The sequence below is a fragment of the Bipolaris maydis genome (genome assembly GCF_028858645.1).
Source record: "Bipolaris maydis strain C4 unplaced genomic scaffold PSV08scaffold_14, whole genome shotgun sequence".
NCBI lineage: Eukaryota > Fungi > Ascomycota > Dothideomycetes > Pleosporales > Pleosporaceae > Bipolaris > Bipolaris maydis.
The window spans coordinates 959,553-976,956 of NW_027093870.1; the positions used below are offsets into that span (position 1 = coordinate 959,553).

The 17,404-nt window shown below is 50.7% G+C and overlaps 5 protein-coding genes across 5 annotated transcripts; 3 read left to right on the forward strand and 2 right to left on the reverse strand.

Moving 5' to 3' along the window:
- Nucleotides 1–7: 7 nt before the first annotated feature.
- Nucleotides 8–3,973, reverse strand: PSV08DRAFT_229792 (P-loop containing nucleoside triphosphate hydrolase protein; the record flags this gene model as incomplete). Its single annotated transcript, XM_014225296.2, has 3 exons — nucleotides 8–3,370; nucleotides 3,530–3,694; nucleotides 3,752–3,973. The coding sequence occupies 3 exons, from the start codon at nucleotides 3,971–3,973 to the stop codon at nucleotides 176–178; spliced, it is 3,582 nt and encodes a 1,193-aa protein (XP_014080771.1). The 3' UTR covers nucleotides 8–175.
- Nucleotides 3,974–4,114: 141 nt separating this feature from the next.
- Nucleotides 4,115–4,909, forward strand: PSV08DRAFT_365462 (uncharacterized protein). The gene is made up of 2 exons (XM_014225297.2): nucleotides 4,115–4,324; nucleotides 4,387–4,909. Exons 1-2 carry the CDS (start codon nucleotides 4,154–4,156, stop codon nucleotides 4,696–4,698), a joined length of 483 nt encoding a protein of 160 aa, XP_014080772.1. The 5' UTR covers nucleotides 4,115–4,153; the 3' UTR covers nucleotides 4,699–4,909.
- Nucleotides 4,519–5,692, reverse strand: PSV08DRAFT_209068 (nucleotide exchange factor Fes1-domain-containing protein). Its single transcript, XM_014225298.2, has 2 exons — nucleotides 5,220–5,692; nucleotides 4,519–5,167 (listed from the first exon to the last, which is right to left on the reverse strand). The coding sequence occupies exons 1-2, from the start codon at nucleotides 5,616–5,618 to the stop codon at nucleotides 4,934–4,936; spliced, it is 633 nt and encodes a 210-aa protein (XP_014080773.1). The 5' UTR covers nucleotides 5,619–5,692; the 3' UTR covers nucleotides 4,519–4,933.
- A 942-nt stretch (nucleotides 5,693–6,634) lies between these two features.
- On the forward strand, nucleotides 6,635–8,537 carry PSV08DRAFT_15010 (actin family). Its single transcript, XM_014225299.2, has 7 exons — nucleotides 6,635–6,790; nucleotides 6,890–6,920; nucleotides 7,081–7,136; nucleotides 7,245–7,275; nucleotides 7,335–8,106; nucleotides 8,160–8,391; nucleotides 8,446–8,537. The coding sequence occupies exons 1-6, from the start codon at nucleotides 6,784–6,786 to the stop codon at nucleotides 8,388–8,390; spliced, it is 1,128 nt and encodes a 375-aa protein (XP_014080774.1). The 5' UTR covers nucleotides 6,635–6,783; the 3' UTR covers nucleotide 8,391; nucleotides 8,446–8,537.
- Nucleotides 8,538–8,976: 439 nt separating this feature from the next.
- PSV08DRAFT_209076 (major facilitator superfamily domain-containing protein) lies at nucleotides 8,977–11,155 on the forward strand. Its single transcript, XM_014225300.2, has 4 exons — nucleotides 8,977–9,517; nucleotides 9,583–9,838; nucleotides 9,894–10,481; nucleotides 10,537–11,155. The coding sequence occupies exons 1-4, from the start codon at nucleotides 9,158–9,160 to the stop codon at nucleotides 10,809–10,811; spliced, it is 1,479 nt and encodes a 492-aa protein (XP_014080775.1). The 5' UTR covers nucleotides 8,977–9,157; the 3' UTR covers nucleotides 10,812–11,155.
- Nucleotides 11,156–17,404: the final 6,249 nt, after the last annotated feature.

Genomic DNA, 17,404 nt, shown 5'->3' on the forward strand with positions numbered 1-17,404 from the left:
GAAAGTGTTTGGAAGATATCCTTCTTCATCACATAGAAGGGCACAACACCGTGTACCATCGCTGTATCTACAAACAGAGCAATCAAAAACTATCAAGGCCTGATCCGCACGCATAGTCCAACCGGACTAATCTAAAACACATACTTATCACAACATATCCGACTCCTAACATTGCTCACCCAACTATCCGCTCAATAACATACCGCCCATTCCCCTCCTTCTTCTGCACCACCTTCCTAATTCCCAACCCCCACCCCTGCGTCCCTTTCTCGCCCACAAGACTCATCTCAACCTCGCACTCGCGCCTCTCCTTTGACAGCTCCACAATCTTTCCCTTTGGCTTACTCGCCTGCAGTAACGGCGTATTGAGCGCGATATTAATAATCTGGGGCCGCGTAACAGGCGTCAGGGGATGCATTCGCGTCTTTGGTGTTTTACTGCCGTGGACGGTGGATGTCGCTGCGCGCTGGAGGTGCGAGTAGATGATGTAGCCCGGCATTTTGGCGGGCGGTGTGCGCGCGAGGATAGAGGAAGGGTGCAGGAAGACGTATTTGGAGTGGGGATCGTCATTGTCGGAGTGGTCGGTTTGCGAGGAGAAGAGGGTTACGTAGGGGACGTCGATGGCGGTTTTTGGTTTCCTGGGGAGATCGGGGGGGATAGGGGCGAGGTCGGCGCGCATGGCGATTTGGTCGATGAAGCCGGCTGCGCAGATTTGGGTAAGGATGTTGATGTTGCGCTCGGATGGGGCTGGGAGTTTAGGTTCGTAGCCTCCGATTGCTGTGGGGCGGTGGGCGCGGACGATGTTGGTGAGTTGGTGGCGGAGTTGACTGGCTTCGTTCATGGCTTTTGCGTTGAGGAACATGTCTTCGCAGAATCTTTGCGAGTTGGGCTCATAGGCGTAGGCGCAGATTGCGTTGCTGAGTTTGATGCAGTCGCTTTGCTTCGCGTTGATGCTCATCTTCGCTTGTGCCGCATTATAGGCTTTCCGTAGCCGTGAGCGTTCTTCGGCTTCAATGTTGTCTTGCTCAGTCCGAGTGGCGTCTGGATCCTTGGTTGGTTCCCGCAGCCCGAGTTTGTTCTCTGGTATGATGAGTTCTGGCACTGACAAAGCAGCCACCAATGCGATAGTCTCGGCTACAAGGTTCTGGGCAACACCCATTGCAACCATACGGGCGAAGCGTGGGTTGAGGGGATACAAAGAAAGTTCATGGCCAAGCTTGGTGACCTTTCCATCGATCGACAGTGCACCCAGGTATGAAAGTAAGTTCTCTGCCTTTTGTAGGCTTCCGCGATCCGGCGGTGTTGGGAACGGGAAGTTGACGACAGGAGCACCCATGCTCTTCAGCTGTAGCACCACACCCTCCAACGGTGTTCTTGATATTTCTGGCGCAGCATACTCTTCGAAATCACGCTCGAATACCGCGGAGGAGTACAAGCGGTAACAGTGACCAGGTCCAGTACGACCCGCACGACCAGAACGCTGGTTTGCACTGGCCTTGCTGATCCAGCCGACCTCAAAGCTCTGCACGCCTGTAACGGGATCGTATTTCTTTTCTTTTGCTCTTCCACAGTCAAAGACGTAGCGGATACCGGGTATTGTCAAACTGGTCTCAGCAACGTTTGTGGCGAGAACGATGAGACGAGAGCCATCTGGAGGTGATTCGAAGACACGGAGCTGCTGATTGGTAGGCAACTGTGAATAAAGCGGTAGAACGTGCACATTCATGACGGTTTCTTCAGGCTTCTCATCTTCAATCTCGAATTCTTTGTCGTCCTCGTCGTCAAGGCCCATTATTATTGAACCTTCAGAGTCTGAACCATCATCGTCTTCGTAGTCTGTGGACTTGGTCGGTGCGCCCAGTTCAATGTCCTCGACTTCCAACGGTGTTTCTGCTGGAGAAACAACAACCTTGCCAGCTTTTATCTCTTTGCCTTGAGTAGATGGGAAGGCTTGCTTCAATTGCTTCGCTAACTGTGAGATCTCGTTTTGACCGGTAAGAAAGACGAGCATACCGCCCTTGGGCAGCTTTCGGTGACCCCTACACACTTTTCGGAACATTTCCTCGACGTAGTCTCGTTGAGTGCGACGCGCAAAGTGGTTCACGACGGTATATTGGCGACCTTCGGCCTTGATGAGCGGTGGAGGTTCGCTTCTAAACAAGCGCTTGTTTTCTGTGAAATCCGATATGCGTAGAGTAGCCGACATGATGATCAGTTTCAGGGGCTTGTTTTTAGGATCATCTTTCACCATCTGAGCTCGGAGATCAACTATTCTGCTGAGCATGCCAATGAGAATGTCGGTATTGACGCTACGCTCGTGGGCCTCATCAATGACGATAGCGGAGTACTTTGTCAGGACGAAGTCTTGAGTTATTTCTCGTAGCAGGACACCATCAGTCATGAACTTGATAGCAGTTTTGGCGCTTGTGGTTGTATCAAAGCGGATCTGATACGCCACTTTAGAACCTTGATCTCCAAGCTCATCGCCAACACGTTTTGCCATGCTGACAGCGGCTACACGGCGTGGTTGAGTGACCCCGATCATGCCCGGTGTTGGCCCGTCCGCTGCTCCGTAGCCTGATTCTAGAAGAAATTGCGGCACTTGGGTAGTTTTACCACTACCAGTGGAACCCCAAACTACCACTACGTCGTTGTTGTGTATCGCCTCCATGATCTTTTGTTCTTCGGCCACAATCGGTAATTGCATTCTGGACTCTTGTATTTCGGGCGATCGATCGACGTTTACGCTGAATGCTTTACGGGTAATATCGGTCTTCGTTTTCGTTTCAAGTTCGGGAGGCAGAGGGTCTTGCTCTGGGGCTCGAGGTTTGAAATTTGCTGGGGTGGGCGCGAAAGAGAGTTGGTTAGTCGGAGTGAAGCCTACTTGTTCGTTTCTTTGTTGTGTTGCCCAAGCCTTAAAAGCTGATGTTCTTTCCTTCTTTGCAAGCTTTTTATCTTCGTCCAGACTGGTGTCGCTTTCATCGCTTTCGTCTTCGGAGTCCTCTTCCGATCCGCCTTGCTCTGATCCCGAAGAGTCACCTTCCTCGGAATCAGCGCCTTCATCTTCAGACTCCGCGTCGGAGGTCGCTGAATCGTCTTCCTCCATTTGACTGTCGTTGTCCTCGACTGAACTAAAACCCTCCCATTCCACTTCTTCTTCAACTTCAACTGGTTTTGTAGTCTGACCCTTGCGACGCTTTCGTACTTGTATTACTGGTTTGCCCGAATCATCCAGTTCCAGAGGCCTCTTCAACCCACTTCCAAATAGACCGTTTGTCTGTCGCGGTTCCACAAGGATCTCGGGCATGGGCTGGTGGGTGTCGGTTTCCGGCTCAGATGGCGATGGTGACTGCGCGCGTTCTCGTGATACCTCGTTCTCATGTGCTGGTTTTGCTGCAGCCTGCCGCGCACTAGGTTTGAGTGCTGAATGTGATACAGGCGCTGATACCTGCTCATCTTCATCTAAGCTTTCGTCCTCAATGTCTCTGATTTCGCGCTCCTCCAGTAGTAATGCTTGGTTCTTGTCCACATCTATCCCAGCCCGGCTTTCGGCCAGCGCACGTCTCAAAGCTTCTCTCTTTGTATCCGCTCCTCGACCAAGCTTCTTTGAACTCTGGAATAAGGTGGTGTCGATTTTCTGGGTGGCAAGCTTTTTCAGTAGCTCGAGGCTTTCTTCTTTTTTGAGTTTGGTATCCTAGGTGGGTTAGTCGTGCTTGTAAGTGAGAAACAACTGGAGCGCAAAGTGACATACAATGTATTTTTCGAGGCGCTTTTTCTTTTTGTTAGACATTTTGCCCTGCGCTTCGCGTGTGAGCTCTTCCTTCAGCGCTGCCTTCTTCGCATTACGCTCCTGCTGTTCAACAGGCAATATCTCAGCCGTGTTGGCATCGTCGACGCCATTGCTTGGGCCGGCAGCATTTTTGCGACGGGCAAGAACCTTGTGCTTTCGCTGCCGGGGCACAAACTTGGGCATGCTGGGTGGATGATGGCTGCGAAGTCTGCTCGCATGCGCCCGAAATAATTTTGGCGGGGATCAGACGCTAGCGTCGACTCTCCGCATCACTCCCGTGGCCAGTAACAGACGACGCATTCAGGTGGGCCGACTCTTCTTCTCGCCATCACCCCGCTTCAGCGCGACACACCTCATAGCAACATGCCAGCAGCAATCGATTCAGATGGCTATGTCGTGACGCCAGCGGCTTATCCTGCACACACCAAGACAGCGACTGTGACCATAAATGGGTTAGAAACGACGGCAACGGCCATCAGCTTTGCCGACAAGGTACTTATCACGGTTACGCAGCAAGGCCGACTAGCGCACTGGGTACAAAAAGAAACCTTTGACTATACTACTAGAGCAATAGTCGCTAACTACAATAAATGCAGGTACACGTTCCGCTTGATATCACGGCGACAGATGCCTCGGTCACGTCCAATTCCTACCTCGAGCGGGACGAGGAGGATCCAAATTCAGACCTCTTGCCTATGCACCAACTAACGGCTACAACTATACTGGGCGGCACTATACCAGAACTTGACACGCTTGGACAAACGCTTGCAACCCAAGTCGCTAGCGCAATCAAGCAACGCGACGAACGAGAGTCAAGGATGGTTGTATTGGGCATGGGTTTAGATAAGAGTATGGTGGGGAGAGGAGCTTTCAGCGAGCTGGTTGGACTGGTCCTGGGAATAATATGAGATGTCGTATATTTTGAGCTGCTCTGATCTGGACCAGTAGTCCTGACAATGCTCGATGTGATTTCTATGATATCCCCGAAGCAAACCGCTTCTCTGTCCAAGCCCGGACATGTCCTTGGTAATGATCCTTTAAGTTCCTGCCTCATAACTGTCGTCCCACATGTGCGCCATTCCCATGCTAACCCAATTGTAGTTCCGCAACGCCGCCCAATGCAAAGCATGCGCAACCTAGACACTATACATTGTCGCGCAGCTTGTTGATCAGCAAATCTACCGATTCCATGTCGTTGGCATCCAGCTTTTCTTTAGGCTTGAGTTCAGCGGGCACATGCTCCAGAGCGGCGTCGAGTCCTGCCTGGAAATTTCGGACCGACGAGGACAGGGCGAAAATGGCCTTTTTACGGACTTTCTTGTCAGCATCTGAAGTGGCCATGCGAACCAATGTGGGAATAGCGCCGACAACAAGAAGCTGTATCACGTTAGTATTGTGCAAAATGGGTTGTGCGTCAAGGACCACTTACTCGCTCTTGCGTCCTGATATTGTTTTGTACAGCAGTGCCGCAGCACCACGCAGCGTAGAATCTCAGTTCGGATTCTTTGTTCTCTAGTTGTTGGACCAGGGGCATCCACAGGCCCAAGCTCTCGATGTTGTTTGCATTGTCCAGGTTCTCGATGAGCTGCTCGAAGTTGTCGAATGCGGTCGTCCTGTGCTCGAGTTCTGCTTCCTCGTTCTGGATGACCTGCATGCTCTCTTGCATGAGTTGGGCATCGGAGGGGCCTGACATGCCAGTGACGAGGCGTTGCAGGGCCTCGACATCGATCTGGGCGGGCCGCTGGTCTGCAGCGGCTCCGTCGGTGCGCGAGGCTTCGGAGTTTTGGATGCCCCACTTGAGGAGGTTGTTTAGTCCGGGGTCGTTCATGATGCTGGGTGCGCGTGTGAGGTTGGGGTGGAAGTGTCTGTGTGGACGAGGGCTGGGGTTGGGCTGTGGGCTCTGGTGTTGAAATAATTTTGGCGGGACATATGACGCTGATCACGCCGGGGGGCGTTGCGATGGGGCCAGCAGCTTCGGGCGGCTTCGATGGACTACAGCAGTCCCCACGCAGGCTTGCATAGCGCTGCACTTGTCGCGAGACGGCTGGATGTGTGTTGCCATGGCTCGATGCGCTTTTGCACGACTGGCCGGCACCAAGATGGGCATTTACCGTGGTGCAATGGCACGCACCAGCGCTGAGGGGGCTGCGCGGCGGCGTCTGCTCGTTTGGCCAGGTACGCAGGTGGGCGGACTGGGCCGACCCACCGTACCCCTCATTGCACGTGACGTCCGGATCGGGGCTAGGCGGGGGCAGGGCGACAGAGGGCGGCGAGAGGACGAGTTGGCGGTGAGCAGGCCGCGGATGGCGGATGGCGGAAGAATGGCAACACCACAGCAATGCAGGCCGGCTGGGTGGCTGGGGGCTGCTGGGTGTGCCATGCCCAACTCGGGCGTGCATTACCAGCACAATGCCGTCGAGAACACGTAGTGCGTAGTGGAGAGTCGCTATGCTCGCCCTGCGCCAAGCCCTTTGCAGCGCTGCCTGGCGGTCTGGTACAGTTGACGTGCGTGGACAACACCTCCCGTTTGCTGTGGCGGAACGGCTTGCGTGTGCTGCTCGCTGCTGCTACCCGCCTTCACGAGCATCAATGGTGCAGCCTAGAGTCGACGCCCGCCGTCTATAAGTTGGCCGCCGTACTGCTCGCCCACGCTGGCCACTCAGTCACTAGAATTATACACAAACCCCCTTTGGGACCAGTCCGCCCGTGCAAAGCCCTCCTTCGCTCCTGTGCTCCTGCCACCCCGCTAAATCTGGGCAAGGCCGACCCGCTTATTTAGCACACCCAGTTCTTGCCTCGCGCACAAGAACCTCATCCTCAACACCGCCGCCGAACTTGTAAGCTCCCCCGACTGTCCGCGTCCTCTCTGCTGCTGGCCCCGTAGCTACACCCCCAGCTTCCTCTGCTAACTTCCAATTGCTCCAGCGACGCTACACCCACACCCTCTCACAGCTCTACGTTTACTCTAATCTCACCCTAATCAGTCAATCATCATGGAGGGTAAGCAGCCTGAACCCCTACCTCCCTGCCCGATGCCCATCCTCAATGACCCTGCCATCTATCTCAATCAACTCTGCTAACATCTCTCTCCCCTTACAGAGGAAGTCGCAGCTCTCGTCATCGACAATGGGTGAGTTGGCATCCCAGACACCCAACACCTGCCATCCCTGCTGTGGAGGGGCTTTCCCTTGTGCCCAGCGCCCAAGCACCCTCCAAAGCCCCCATCACCGCCTCCACAGCAGCGCGCAAGTCTACAGTTAGACAAGTGGACTTGAGCTGACATTCTACAGTTCGGGTATGTGCAAGGCCGGTTTCGCCGGTGACGATGCGCCCCGAGCAGTCTTCCGTAAGTACCTCGATCGCCAGCTTACTCCCCAACAGCTGCATCGAGAGCGTCACACTGTGGCCTCTGGGTGCAGTATGGTGTGAAAACTCGATTCTGACAGCTTTGCAGCTTCCATTGTCGGCCGACCGCGTCACCATGGGTACGACCAACCTCCCCGTGTCCATCTCCCCCTCATATTCAAGCTGACAAACACGCCAGTATCATGATTGGTATGGGCCAGAAGGACTCATATGTCGGTGATGAGGCACAGTCAAAGCGTGGTATCCTGACTCTGCGATACCCCATTGAGCACGGTGTCGTTACCAACTGGGATGACATGGAGAAGATTTGGCACCACACCTTCTACAACGAGCTGCGTGTCGCGCCTGAGGAGCACCCCGTCCTCCTCACCGAGGCTCCCATCAACCCCAAGTCCAACCGTGAGAAGATGACACAGATTGTTTTCGAGACCTTCAATGCTCCCGCTTTCTACGTCTCTATCCAGGCCGTCCTGTCTCTGTACGCCTCTGGACGTACCACTGGTATCGTCCTCGACTCTGGTGACGGTGTCACTCACGTTGTCCCCATCTACGAGGGTTTCGCCCTTCCCCACGCCATCTCCCGTGTCGACATGGCTGGTCGTGACTTGACCGACTACCTCATGAAGATCTTGGCTGAGCGCGGTTACACCTTCTCCACCACTGCCGAGCGAGAAATCGTCCGTGACATCAAGGAGAAGCTCTGCTACGTCGCTCTCGACTTCGAGCAGGAGATCCAGACTGCCAGCCAGTCGTCCAGCTTGGAGAAGTCCTACGAGCTTCCTGACGGTCAGGTCATCACCATTGGAAACGAGCGTTTCCGTGCTCCTGAAGCTCTCTTCCAGCCTTCTGTCTTGGGTCTTGAGAGCGGTGGTATTCACGTCACCACTTTCAACTCCATCATGAAGTGCGATGTCGACGTCAGGAAAGACCTGTACGGCAACATTGTCATGGTATGTTACACTGCATACAACCACGGTAACAGGCAGCTAACAAAAAAAACTAGTCTGGTGGTACCACCATGTACCCCGGTATCTCGGACCGCATGCAGAAGGAAATCACCGCCCTCGCCCCATCCTCGATGAAGGTCAAGATCATCGCTCCTCCCGAGCGCAAGTACTCTGTCTGGATCGGTGGTTCTATTCTTGCTTCGCTCTCCACCTTCCAGCAGATGTGGATCTCAAAGCAGGAGTACGACGAGAGCGGTCCCTCCATCGTTCACCGCAAGTGCTTCTAAGGTATGAATCACCGCGCCCTCGGACAATTTCCTCAACTAACGTCTTTCTCACCAGCGTGTTCCTGCGTACGGTTCTCGAGATCATGACAAGCCTACAGGCGGAGACATCTGCGTTTTGGCGCACTGTCATTCCTGGGTTTCACAAATGGTGGTTGTCCACAAAATAGCACAGCGGGTCAATGATTGGGTGTTTGAGTTATGGAGCAGCTTGGGCTCACACATGAATTGTAGTGCGGATCTTAAGGTTGTAGCTTAAAGCCTATGGACACTTTTGTATCCCTTACAGATGGGTAGCGCTCAAGTGATGTTTGTGACGTGCTCTGATGGGCCTGTGGACATGATGATATTCCCCAAGACAGCCGTATTTGACATGACATGTCTGTAGAGACCGCCTGCTCAAAGTCTGACGTCTTGCCGTGCACATAGTTTACCCAAGATGGGCAGGAGCTATTCCGACGTGTTTTGGTTTGGTGACTCTTGATGTTCATCGCGGCGCTAGCAGGGATGTGTCGCTTTTTCGAGCCGTTAGTCGATTACCAAGCAACGCGTGGCTTCACAAAGAGCTTAAATGTGCCCTGTCATATTCACTATGTCCCCGCCTGTGAGCTCACCGCCTTGCGCGAAGCTCTCTTCTCAGAGCCTTGTCATATGTGCCAACCTGGCGTGCTATAGAATAGGTCGTCTGAACTATCGCTGCATCATTCAGCCTTCTTCCAACCACTAAACTGTTTACCAAGCTTTGTCTGCACTCGGCACGCGTCTGAACTATGTCGCCACCATCTAGCATACACAATAGGCCACCGTCCATTAACACTGTTGATGAGAACGCACCGTTGTTGTCATATGTGGAACCTGCGCCCATAGAAGAGAGCTCAGGGCCCTATGAGAACGAAGGCATCGAGAACAGGAATCAGGATGAACATCGCCCACTTCCAAAATTACAAGTCCTTCTCTTGTGCTACGGGGGATGTATAGGGCCTATTGCGTTCTTCTCCATCATTCCCTATATCAACTTCATGATTGAGAGAGTTGGCGGTGTCGACAAGGAGGATGTTGGTTTCTATTCTGGGCTGATTGAAAGTCTATTCAGTGCAACTCAGATGTGTGTCATGATTCTATGGGGCAAGGTGGGTGATTTTGCGACTAGCTAGTAATTCAAAAAGGATAGTATCCCTGCTAACCCAGTTCCTAGGCTTCTGATCGGTATGGGAGAAAGCCAGTGCTGGTTATATCATTGTTTGGAATGACCATTGCTACTTTACTGTTTGGTCTAAGTCAATCTATATGGCAGCTGGCGTTGCTCAGATGTTTTTCTGGCGTCTTTGCTGGTACTGTTGTTACTGTCCGTGCCATGCTCTCTGAGAACAGCACCAAGCACACACAAGCTCGCGCTTTTAGCTTCTTTGCATTCTCCAACAATATGGGCATCTTTGTAGGCCCGCTGATTGGTAAGTGACATAGAGATTAGCACACGCTCATCATGTGCTAAGTAAACAACTACAGGTGGTGGACTCGAGCGACCAGCTGACAAGTTTCCCTCGACCTTTGGCAAGGTGCAGTTCTGGCACGACTATCCTTACGCGTTGCCAAACATTGTCATTGCCGCAATTGGCTTTTCTGCCGCCATTTCCACCCTGCTGTTTGTAAAGGAAACGCTGCATACTCATGGTGATGCGAAGAACTCAAAGCCCAGCTTGTCGACTCGGGAGCTACTCAAGTATCCCGGTGTCACGCCTGTTCTTCTCATCTACAATTATGTGATGCTTCTGGCGTACACTTTTACCGCTGTGTTTCCACTAGCTCAATACACACCCGTGGACATGGGCGGCCTTGGCTTCTCATCAGGTCTAATCGCTATGTTCACAGGGCTCAATGGGATCTCTCAAGCTATTTGGCTGCTACTAGTCTTCCCAATACTCCACAAGCGTTTCGGCACCAGTCGTTTGCTCTGGCTATGCGCGATAGCTTGGCCTGTTCTTTTCGTCTCTATTCCGATTTACAACGTCCTTCTGCGATATGGCAGGACTATCCTTTTCTGGGCCACCGCACCGCCGATGCTGGCATTTTTCAGTGGGGTTTCAATGGCATTCAGTGAGTACGCCCCGCATGCTACTTACCTGATCTTCATCATTAATGCGTATAATAGCCTCGGTGCAGCTTGCACTCAACGACATTTCGCCCTCGCCTGAGACCCTTGGGACTCTGAACGCTGTTGCAATTGCGTTTCAGTGTGGTCTTCGATCCGTTGCTCCTGCCGTAGCGTCAAGTATATACGCTATCAGTGTCAAGTACAATCTCCTATGGGGCCAGCTATTTTGGCTTACTCAGGTTGCTTTGGTATGTGGGTTATACGTGCTGTTGCCATTGCTTCCAGCCAAGGTCAGTGGTGCGAGACCTAAACACGACAATGGAAATGCATAGTGTTTCTAGAAATACAAACGGAGGAAGTCAGAGCTCCTTGGTGTGTGCAATTGTAGGAGCCAACATCATTATGAGGAGGTAAAGTGACACTGTACGATACTACTTGGCTACCTCACATTTGCGATAGTCGTCACTTTAGAGTAGTCATTACTCCAGAATTCACATCTTGTTAGAAAATAAAAAAGGGGATATAGTCGTTCTCAATCGGTGAAGCGGCTACTTCGTCATGCTGAAGACCAGTCTTATCGTCTTACACGGCCGTCCTCCAAACGCATCTTCGCCATCACCATAACAGTTTCTCAAGCAATCCCTTATCATGTAGGAAATACAAAAGCAGCCTTTACATTCAAATTCTGCCGTACATACTTCACCAAACACACGAATCAACAGTCATGAACCTCCAACTCGATCATTTCGCCACTCGCCGCACTATTTTCTCCATATTAGCCGCACAGTTATTGCTGTTCAAGAAGAAATTAATGGTCCGATCCTTCTCCATGTTTATCCATATCCTACTTCTCTATTTCACTGAATGTCACGAAGATCAGTTCCATGTCCAACTAGCACCAGGACGTCCACGCTGTCATACCTGGTGTTCGTCTAGCAACTGTCGATTAGGCTAGTAAAAACACTACCGGGTCAGTATTTGGTAGTGTAAGTAAGATAAAGCCAAGTTCAATGTTCAGGCTATTTCCGAATTCGCTGATTCAGCGTAGATTTGTGTTTGTTCTGGAAACACTGCGAAGTGGGAGTGATCAGGAACAGCTTGCGTCTTGGATCGCCACTGCTTTGCATTGAGAAGAATGAGGTAGCTTAGGTGTTTATTCAGTAGCAAGTCTTCTGGATGGAGTAAATGAAGACGGAGTATGCCGGACGAGGAAAGTATACTTACTATCTCGCTTACTAGCTGAAGACCTGGAGACTTAGCGAATTATTGTCGTGTTGCTAACGTGAACAATTGCGCATGGTCTTGGAAGAAGCGACTGAGAGATATCACTGAATTTTCATTCCGGATATGTGGACGAGGGGGGGGGTAAAAGAGAGCATAGAGGAAGAACGCCTTCTGGCAAAGGGTGTTTTATAAGGCATTTGCAAGGGGCTATTACTCCATATAAGAGGGAGCGGTTTAGTTGGACAAACGGTGTGTCTACAGTTTAAGCTCAGTATATGATTGCTTATTGAAAGATGAAATGCAACGTCAACGAAGGCGGTTGGGAAGTGGTATTTGGAAGTGCGATGGAATGGTAGTCAAACGTACATTATGTAGCAAAACGTCAATAGATTACAAAACTGAATTGGTATTTCTTTTCGAAACGTATGATCTATCATATTCAATCGATTCTACACCAGCGGTTACTTGCCAGCCATGATCTCTCCCGATTGCCGGTCGCCCCTGGATATCTTTCAAGTGCGATATATCATGCTGGTAGAAAACAGTGCTGATATCATTCATGATATAGCACTAACCGAGTGATATGTTGCAGACGTTAAGACAAGATACATCTTGAAAGAGCTTTTCCAGGATGGAGAGGGGTGTCTGCTCAAACAACATACGCTTTCGTCGTAAGTTTCCATTAAGTGCGAGTGCGGGGCATGAGCAGTCCATTGCTATTTCTTTCAGTCTGCTCCTGTCGATATTCGAATATAGCCAAGTATCGTTGACAACCGCAGCAGACAACAAGAAATCAAAAGGTCGTCTACGGTGAATATTTCGGTCCTCCACAAGACATCCCTTGCAAGCCCCAAGCATCGAACTAATGTAAGGTACCACCGATCAAGCCCCAATGGCTTCGGGAAGCCCACCTTCGGCACGTAACCACAAATAGCAAGCCCGCTGCATACGTGTGGGGGGGCAAGAGACGCGGGGGAGCTCCGAGGAAGAAGCGCAGAAAGTGGATCTTGGGTGCATGTGGCTGTGTTAGAAACAAGGTTAGGAATGTATTGACTCACCCACACATGCACACGATGGAGGCTACTAAAAAAACCAGCCTGTTCTAGAAGAAAAGTAGCGCATGTCATCTTTGCTCCGACAGAACCCCCCCCCCCCCCCCCCCCCTCCCAAGGAACCACTATCAAGATAGGTAAAAAAAAAAGACATCAGACGGGAATGAAGAACTTGGAAAATTGCAACTGCTGGTCTTTTTTGTTTCCTCTTTTACCCATGGCTTCCCCGGTTTTTTTTCATAACACAAAACTATACGGTACTACGACTAAAGCCCCCACCCACCCTCTACGTCATACCGAACACCCCGTTTGCTTATATTTACCCATTTACGTTACATGTTGCATGTGGCTAGTTTGAGGGAAGTAAAAAAAAGAGTGATGGGGTTTATCCATTGGCGGACTGGCGTCTCGCTTGTATAGCTTCTTTGGCCGTAGACAAGCACACCACAAACCTTGATCTGTTTCTTGAGGCACATTTTCTGGGCTTTCTTCTTTTTCTTACCTTGGCAAAATTCTCACGTTTGTGGCTTTTTCAAGTGATTTCTGGTGTCTCTTTTGTTTTGGGGGGTTACAATGATTGCACTTTTGTGTAGTGGGCGTGATGATTTGGTCAGCGAAGGTGAATGGGATGAGAGTGTTCTATGGCTGATGGACTGGATTTGCGCACGAAAGATTGTGAGGTTTATTGTGGGAAGATGCGTAGGGCTTTGGGAGAGACGCAACGTGGGTTTGGACTGGGTATGAAGGGGAGTGTTGAGGTTGAGGAAGAGACAGGTTAGTGTGCGCGCCTGCTTACATGACAGGTTACTTCCACTTGGGCTTTCTTTCTCTATTAACAGAGGCAGAAGCACGGTGTAATTTTTTTTACCCTTTCGGTTCGGCTTTCTTACTTTCAATGGTTTTCTGGGCCTTTCTTGTCTGACATGTCATGGTTACGACGCTGGAGCTCAAGGACTTTTTCCGGTACTATGATATTTTACTCACCGGAAGTTAATGGGATTACTTTCAGGCAAGCAACAAACTACATTGAATCTCGCTTAATTATGGCAACTGCTGATAGGTAGCATTGTTCATGGTAAATAACGCAGTTACGCAGCAAAGCCCATGCCGACGGATCACGCTACAATCAGTGGGACACATCCCTCACCAGCCAAAGCGAAAGCGCCCCAGTATTCTCAATTCAAGCAAATCGGAAGCCGATCAATATCAGGAAAGCATAAACACTTTCGGATCTCGCTCACCGCTGTCGGAACAAGAAAGCGCTCACGCGGGCTCGGTGATTCTCTGCAAAACTTTCGGTTGGTCTAAAATTCCCGCAAAATACCTATGCGTAAAGTCCAAATTAAAAAAAAAGCACACGATGACAGTCCAGCCTCTCCCACCCCAAAGAATTGAGGCATTTAGCCACATCCGGCAAACATCTCTCTCGTACTAGATTTGTTGGGTAGCGAACCGGAAGCCAACGCATTCACCATCACGCTTACCACCCCCCATCGGCATCTCAATCAATAAATCGGAAAAGGTCCCTCTTCCCCCGTCCCCAACACCGACAATACTGCGAAAGCGGAAATAAAAAAAACCAGAGCATCTTAGCAAATCGCCCTTAAACCCGATGCTCCGACGCTACGAAATCTAGAATGGCCAACTTTTTTTTTTATTTATTTTCGTTTCTTGCTGGCTTTGCCGAGTTCTTCCGTCTGCTTCCGAGTAAGTATGCGCAAAAACACGCGGCCAGGGCTTCTAGAATCAAACAGTGGCATGATGTACTGGGAGCCCGCCCTTGTTTTTTACCTTTCGGTTCGTTGCGCGAGGGTAATGGTGATCGTTGGGATCCACAGGAGGTATGTAAGTAAGACGGCCGATGTACCTGATGATCCGCATACTGTTGTGATAGGTGTGGGCCCTGCATAATTGGTGTGTTATTGTGTCCAGGGTGTCAGCCTTGTGGAGGATGGGCGGGTTTATGCTTACCGCGTGACGAACCGTGGTGGATTTTTGTGCCTTGGACGTATGTGGTATTTTATCCGCTGATGACATAGGACGGTTATTCTTTTGATATGACTGACTATCGGACTTGTGCTCGATGGAAATGAATCAGTCTTTGATATTGAGATTGACAATGATGCAGGGTGTGTACCGATTTCGCTGTTTTTTTTATTCGAGGCAAACTTGAATGGGCTGGTCAATCCATGAGCCATGTGACGCTGTTCTGGCATCATATTTACCATAGATTTGTTACATTCATTTCTCCATGTTGATATGTCATTTGCATATTCAATAGGACACAAGTCTTTCACATAAAGGTATTACTACACTTGACGTTAAACTAGAGTACACCAATCATATCATCATGAACACTAGAATACATGCATTCATTCCTCTATTCTTCGATTGGCTACCAGTGCCTAATGCTAAGCCGATTCTACGGACCATTTTATCTTGGCATCTCTTGTAACATGTGCACCTCTTTCAGCCCTGCCCTTGCATATGTAGTATTTGTTTTTCAAACTCTAAAACCTCTACCATCCATTAAACCTTGGTAACTATGATACCAGCATATAGCAAAGACTACACTACTGTTTCGCCACCATAACGGCTTGGTCCTGGTACAGTACATGATTGGCACAAGTCTAGTCTGTATACACTACCAGCCTTGTTCCATGGCTCAGATTACGCGGTTTGACAGCAAGATCAGTTTCACCCTCCTTTGCCAAGCAAGACTACAGTTCCATGTGACCTACAAGTAGACGTCAAACTCTTGCTTTTCGTGCCACAGTCTTCCCTGCTGGCAAACGTAATCGTTGCAAGACAAAGCATACGCGGCAGGGCGATTGACAAAGAACAAAAAGCAAAGGAACCCTGTCCCGAACTACGGGACGCGGAGAATGAAAAACCGACGACGTAATAACGTTGCATCTGGAGCGACCAACGCATCAGAAGGGACTTGGACTTTGCCTCAGGATACTCGGATGCCCGTTACCGATGGTGCTATGGAAGCGCTTGCGTTACAGTGCTACAAAGAAACAACCGCGGCTATCAACTAGAGACACACACGCACATTTGGTTGGCAAACCAGCTGTCACAAAACGGTTGCAGATCTTGGCAAAAGCCTACCACCACCGACGTCAACAAGGGCAAACCCGACATCCCTAACGGCCCGTTTCGGCGAGTTTTTCTTCCCTCGCCTTCTCTTTGGCCTTTTGGTCTTTGCGCTTGCTTTTTTTTCAGCCGCTTCCGCCACGAAAAAAACTGTGAACACGTTATCCATACCTCGGGACCTACTACGTACTTGCTAGCTGGAGAAGGGGGGTGGGTCGAGGGAGGGGGGGGGGGGGGGGGGCCACGGCTATGACGTCTTTAGTTGCGGCAAAAAGCCGAAACACGAGCGAGGCACGGATTGTTTAACAGACCGCCTATCTATGTTTATCATGTTCTCTTAGTACACCGGGTGATTGATTTTATTTTTATTTTTTTTCTTGGTTGCAAATGAGTTTTTGGTGCATAGCCGATGGGGAGCATATATCGGTGTAATGACATCAATTTCTGCGGCTTAATCAAATAGACTGCGACTCGGACTATCAACTCCGCGCGTCGATCTGCAGGCCCCCTACAAAGTACGACATGTGGTGGTTGGGGAATGGGATGGGGGGACTGGGGGGCTGGCAGGGCCTGGCAAGCGGGCGGATGGGCGGGCGGGGCTATTCACGACATGGGCTGGGTTGGTTGATTGGTTGGTTGGATGGTTGACTGACTGGGTGGGTGGGTGCGGAATTGAGTTTGGACGAAGGAGGGCCGAAACGCAGGCGGGTTAGGATGCAAAAGGGCAAAAGAGAGAGAGAGAGAGCTCGGCTTATTAGCCGATCCAACGTCATGCCAGAGAGTGCGTCGTATCGCGCAAACCCTCGTGATATGTGGTACCACAAACCCACATCCCTCGCCCCCCCTTCCCCAAACCCTGGTCATTCAACTTGTGCAAAGAAGAACACAAGAGGAAAAATCACGTGGATCGCGCATCGTATGCATAGCTGTTAGCCACCTCTACAAACCCACATCCACACTGCATGTCCCGTCCCCCCCACGTCCGTCTCACTGCTCCCATTCCCTTTTTTCCCAGGGGAATTAGACGCTGCATACGCCTCCCCCATCCAGAAAAAAAAAGCAGTAGTCAGTAAGTAGTAGTGATTGATAACTACTACCCATTTCTTACGTCGCGCTTTGATCAATACTTACCAATTTCCCTCGCATGGACCCCCCCGTAATACCAGACACATGCGCACGGGCAGATCATAGCGAATAAAAGGGTATGTAATAGTAATAACATCAAAACATAAACAAAACATACGTGACGAAGGAGCGGTGGTGGTAGTGCACAGATACGTTTCTCTTTCTCTCTCTCGCTTTACGCCCGATTCACAACAAGGAACACGTGACTGGAGAGTGGATTTTTTTGGTGGTGGCCAGGATGGGGTAAACCATCCATATGCGCGCGAGACGCCCCCCCCATTCTCCCCATGCCGCCGCCCCGTTACCGATGTACTTACCCAAACTCGGCCTTCAGCCCCGTTGTTGGTCGGTTTCGATGCAGCAGGCATCGGCCCTAGCGAAAGAGCAAGATTACCCTTGGCTCTTCTTCTTCTTCCGTTCTGTGT

Bases quoted from the DNA above. Each gene is read 5' to 3' on its own strand.
- PSV08DRAFT_365462 (XM_014225297.2), top strand. From the start codon at position 4,154: ATGCCAGCAGCAATCGATTCAGATGGCTATGTCGTGACGCCAGCGGCT. The intron at 4,325-4,386 runs GTACAAAAAGAA...CAATAAATGCAG, and splicing joins AAGGCCGACTAGCGCACTGG to GTACACGTTCCGCTTGATAT.
- PSV08DRAFT_209068 (XM_014225298.2), bottom strand. From the start codon at position 5,618: ATGAACGACCCCGGACTAAACAACCTCCTCAAGTGGGGCATCCAAAAC. The intron at 5,168-5,219 runs GTAAGTGGTCCT...AACGTGATACAG, and splicing joins ATATCAGGACGCAAGAGCGA to CTTCTTGTTGTCGGCGCTAT.
- PSV08DRAFT_15010 (XM_014225299.2), top strand. The intron at 6,921-7,080 runs GTGAGTTGGCAT...GACATTCTACAG, and splicing joins GCTCTCGTCATCGACAATGG to TTCGGGTATGTGCAAGGCCG. The intron at 7,137-7,244 runs GTAAGTACCTCG...ACAGCTTTGCAG, and splicing joins TGCGCCCCGAGCAGTCTTCC to CTTCCATTGTCGGCCGACCG.
- PSV08DRAFT_209076 (XM_014225300.2), top strand. From the start codon at position 9,158: ATGTCGCCACCATCTAGCATACACAATAGGCCACCGTCCATTAACACT. The intron at 9,839-9,893 runs GTAAGTGACATA...AAACAACTACAG, and splicing joins CTTTGTAGGCCCGCTGATTG to GTGGTGGACTCGAGCGACCA. The intron at 10,482-10,536 runs GTGAGTACGCCC...TGCGTATAATAG, and splicing joins TGGGGTTTCAATGGCATTCA to CCTCGGTGCAGCTTGCACTC.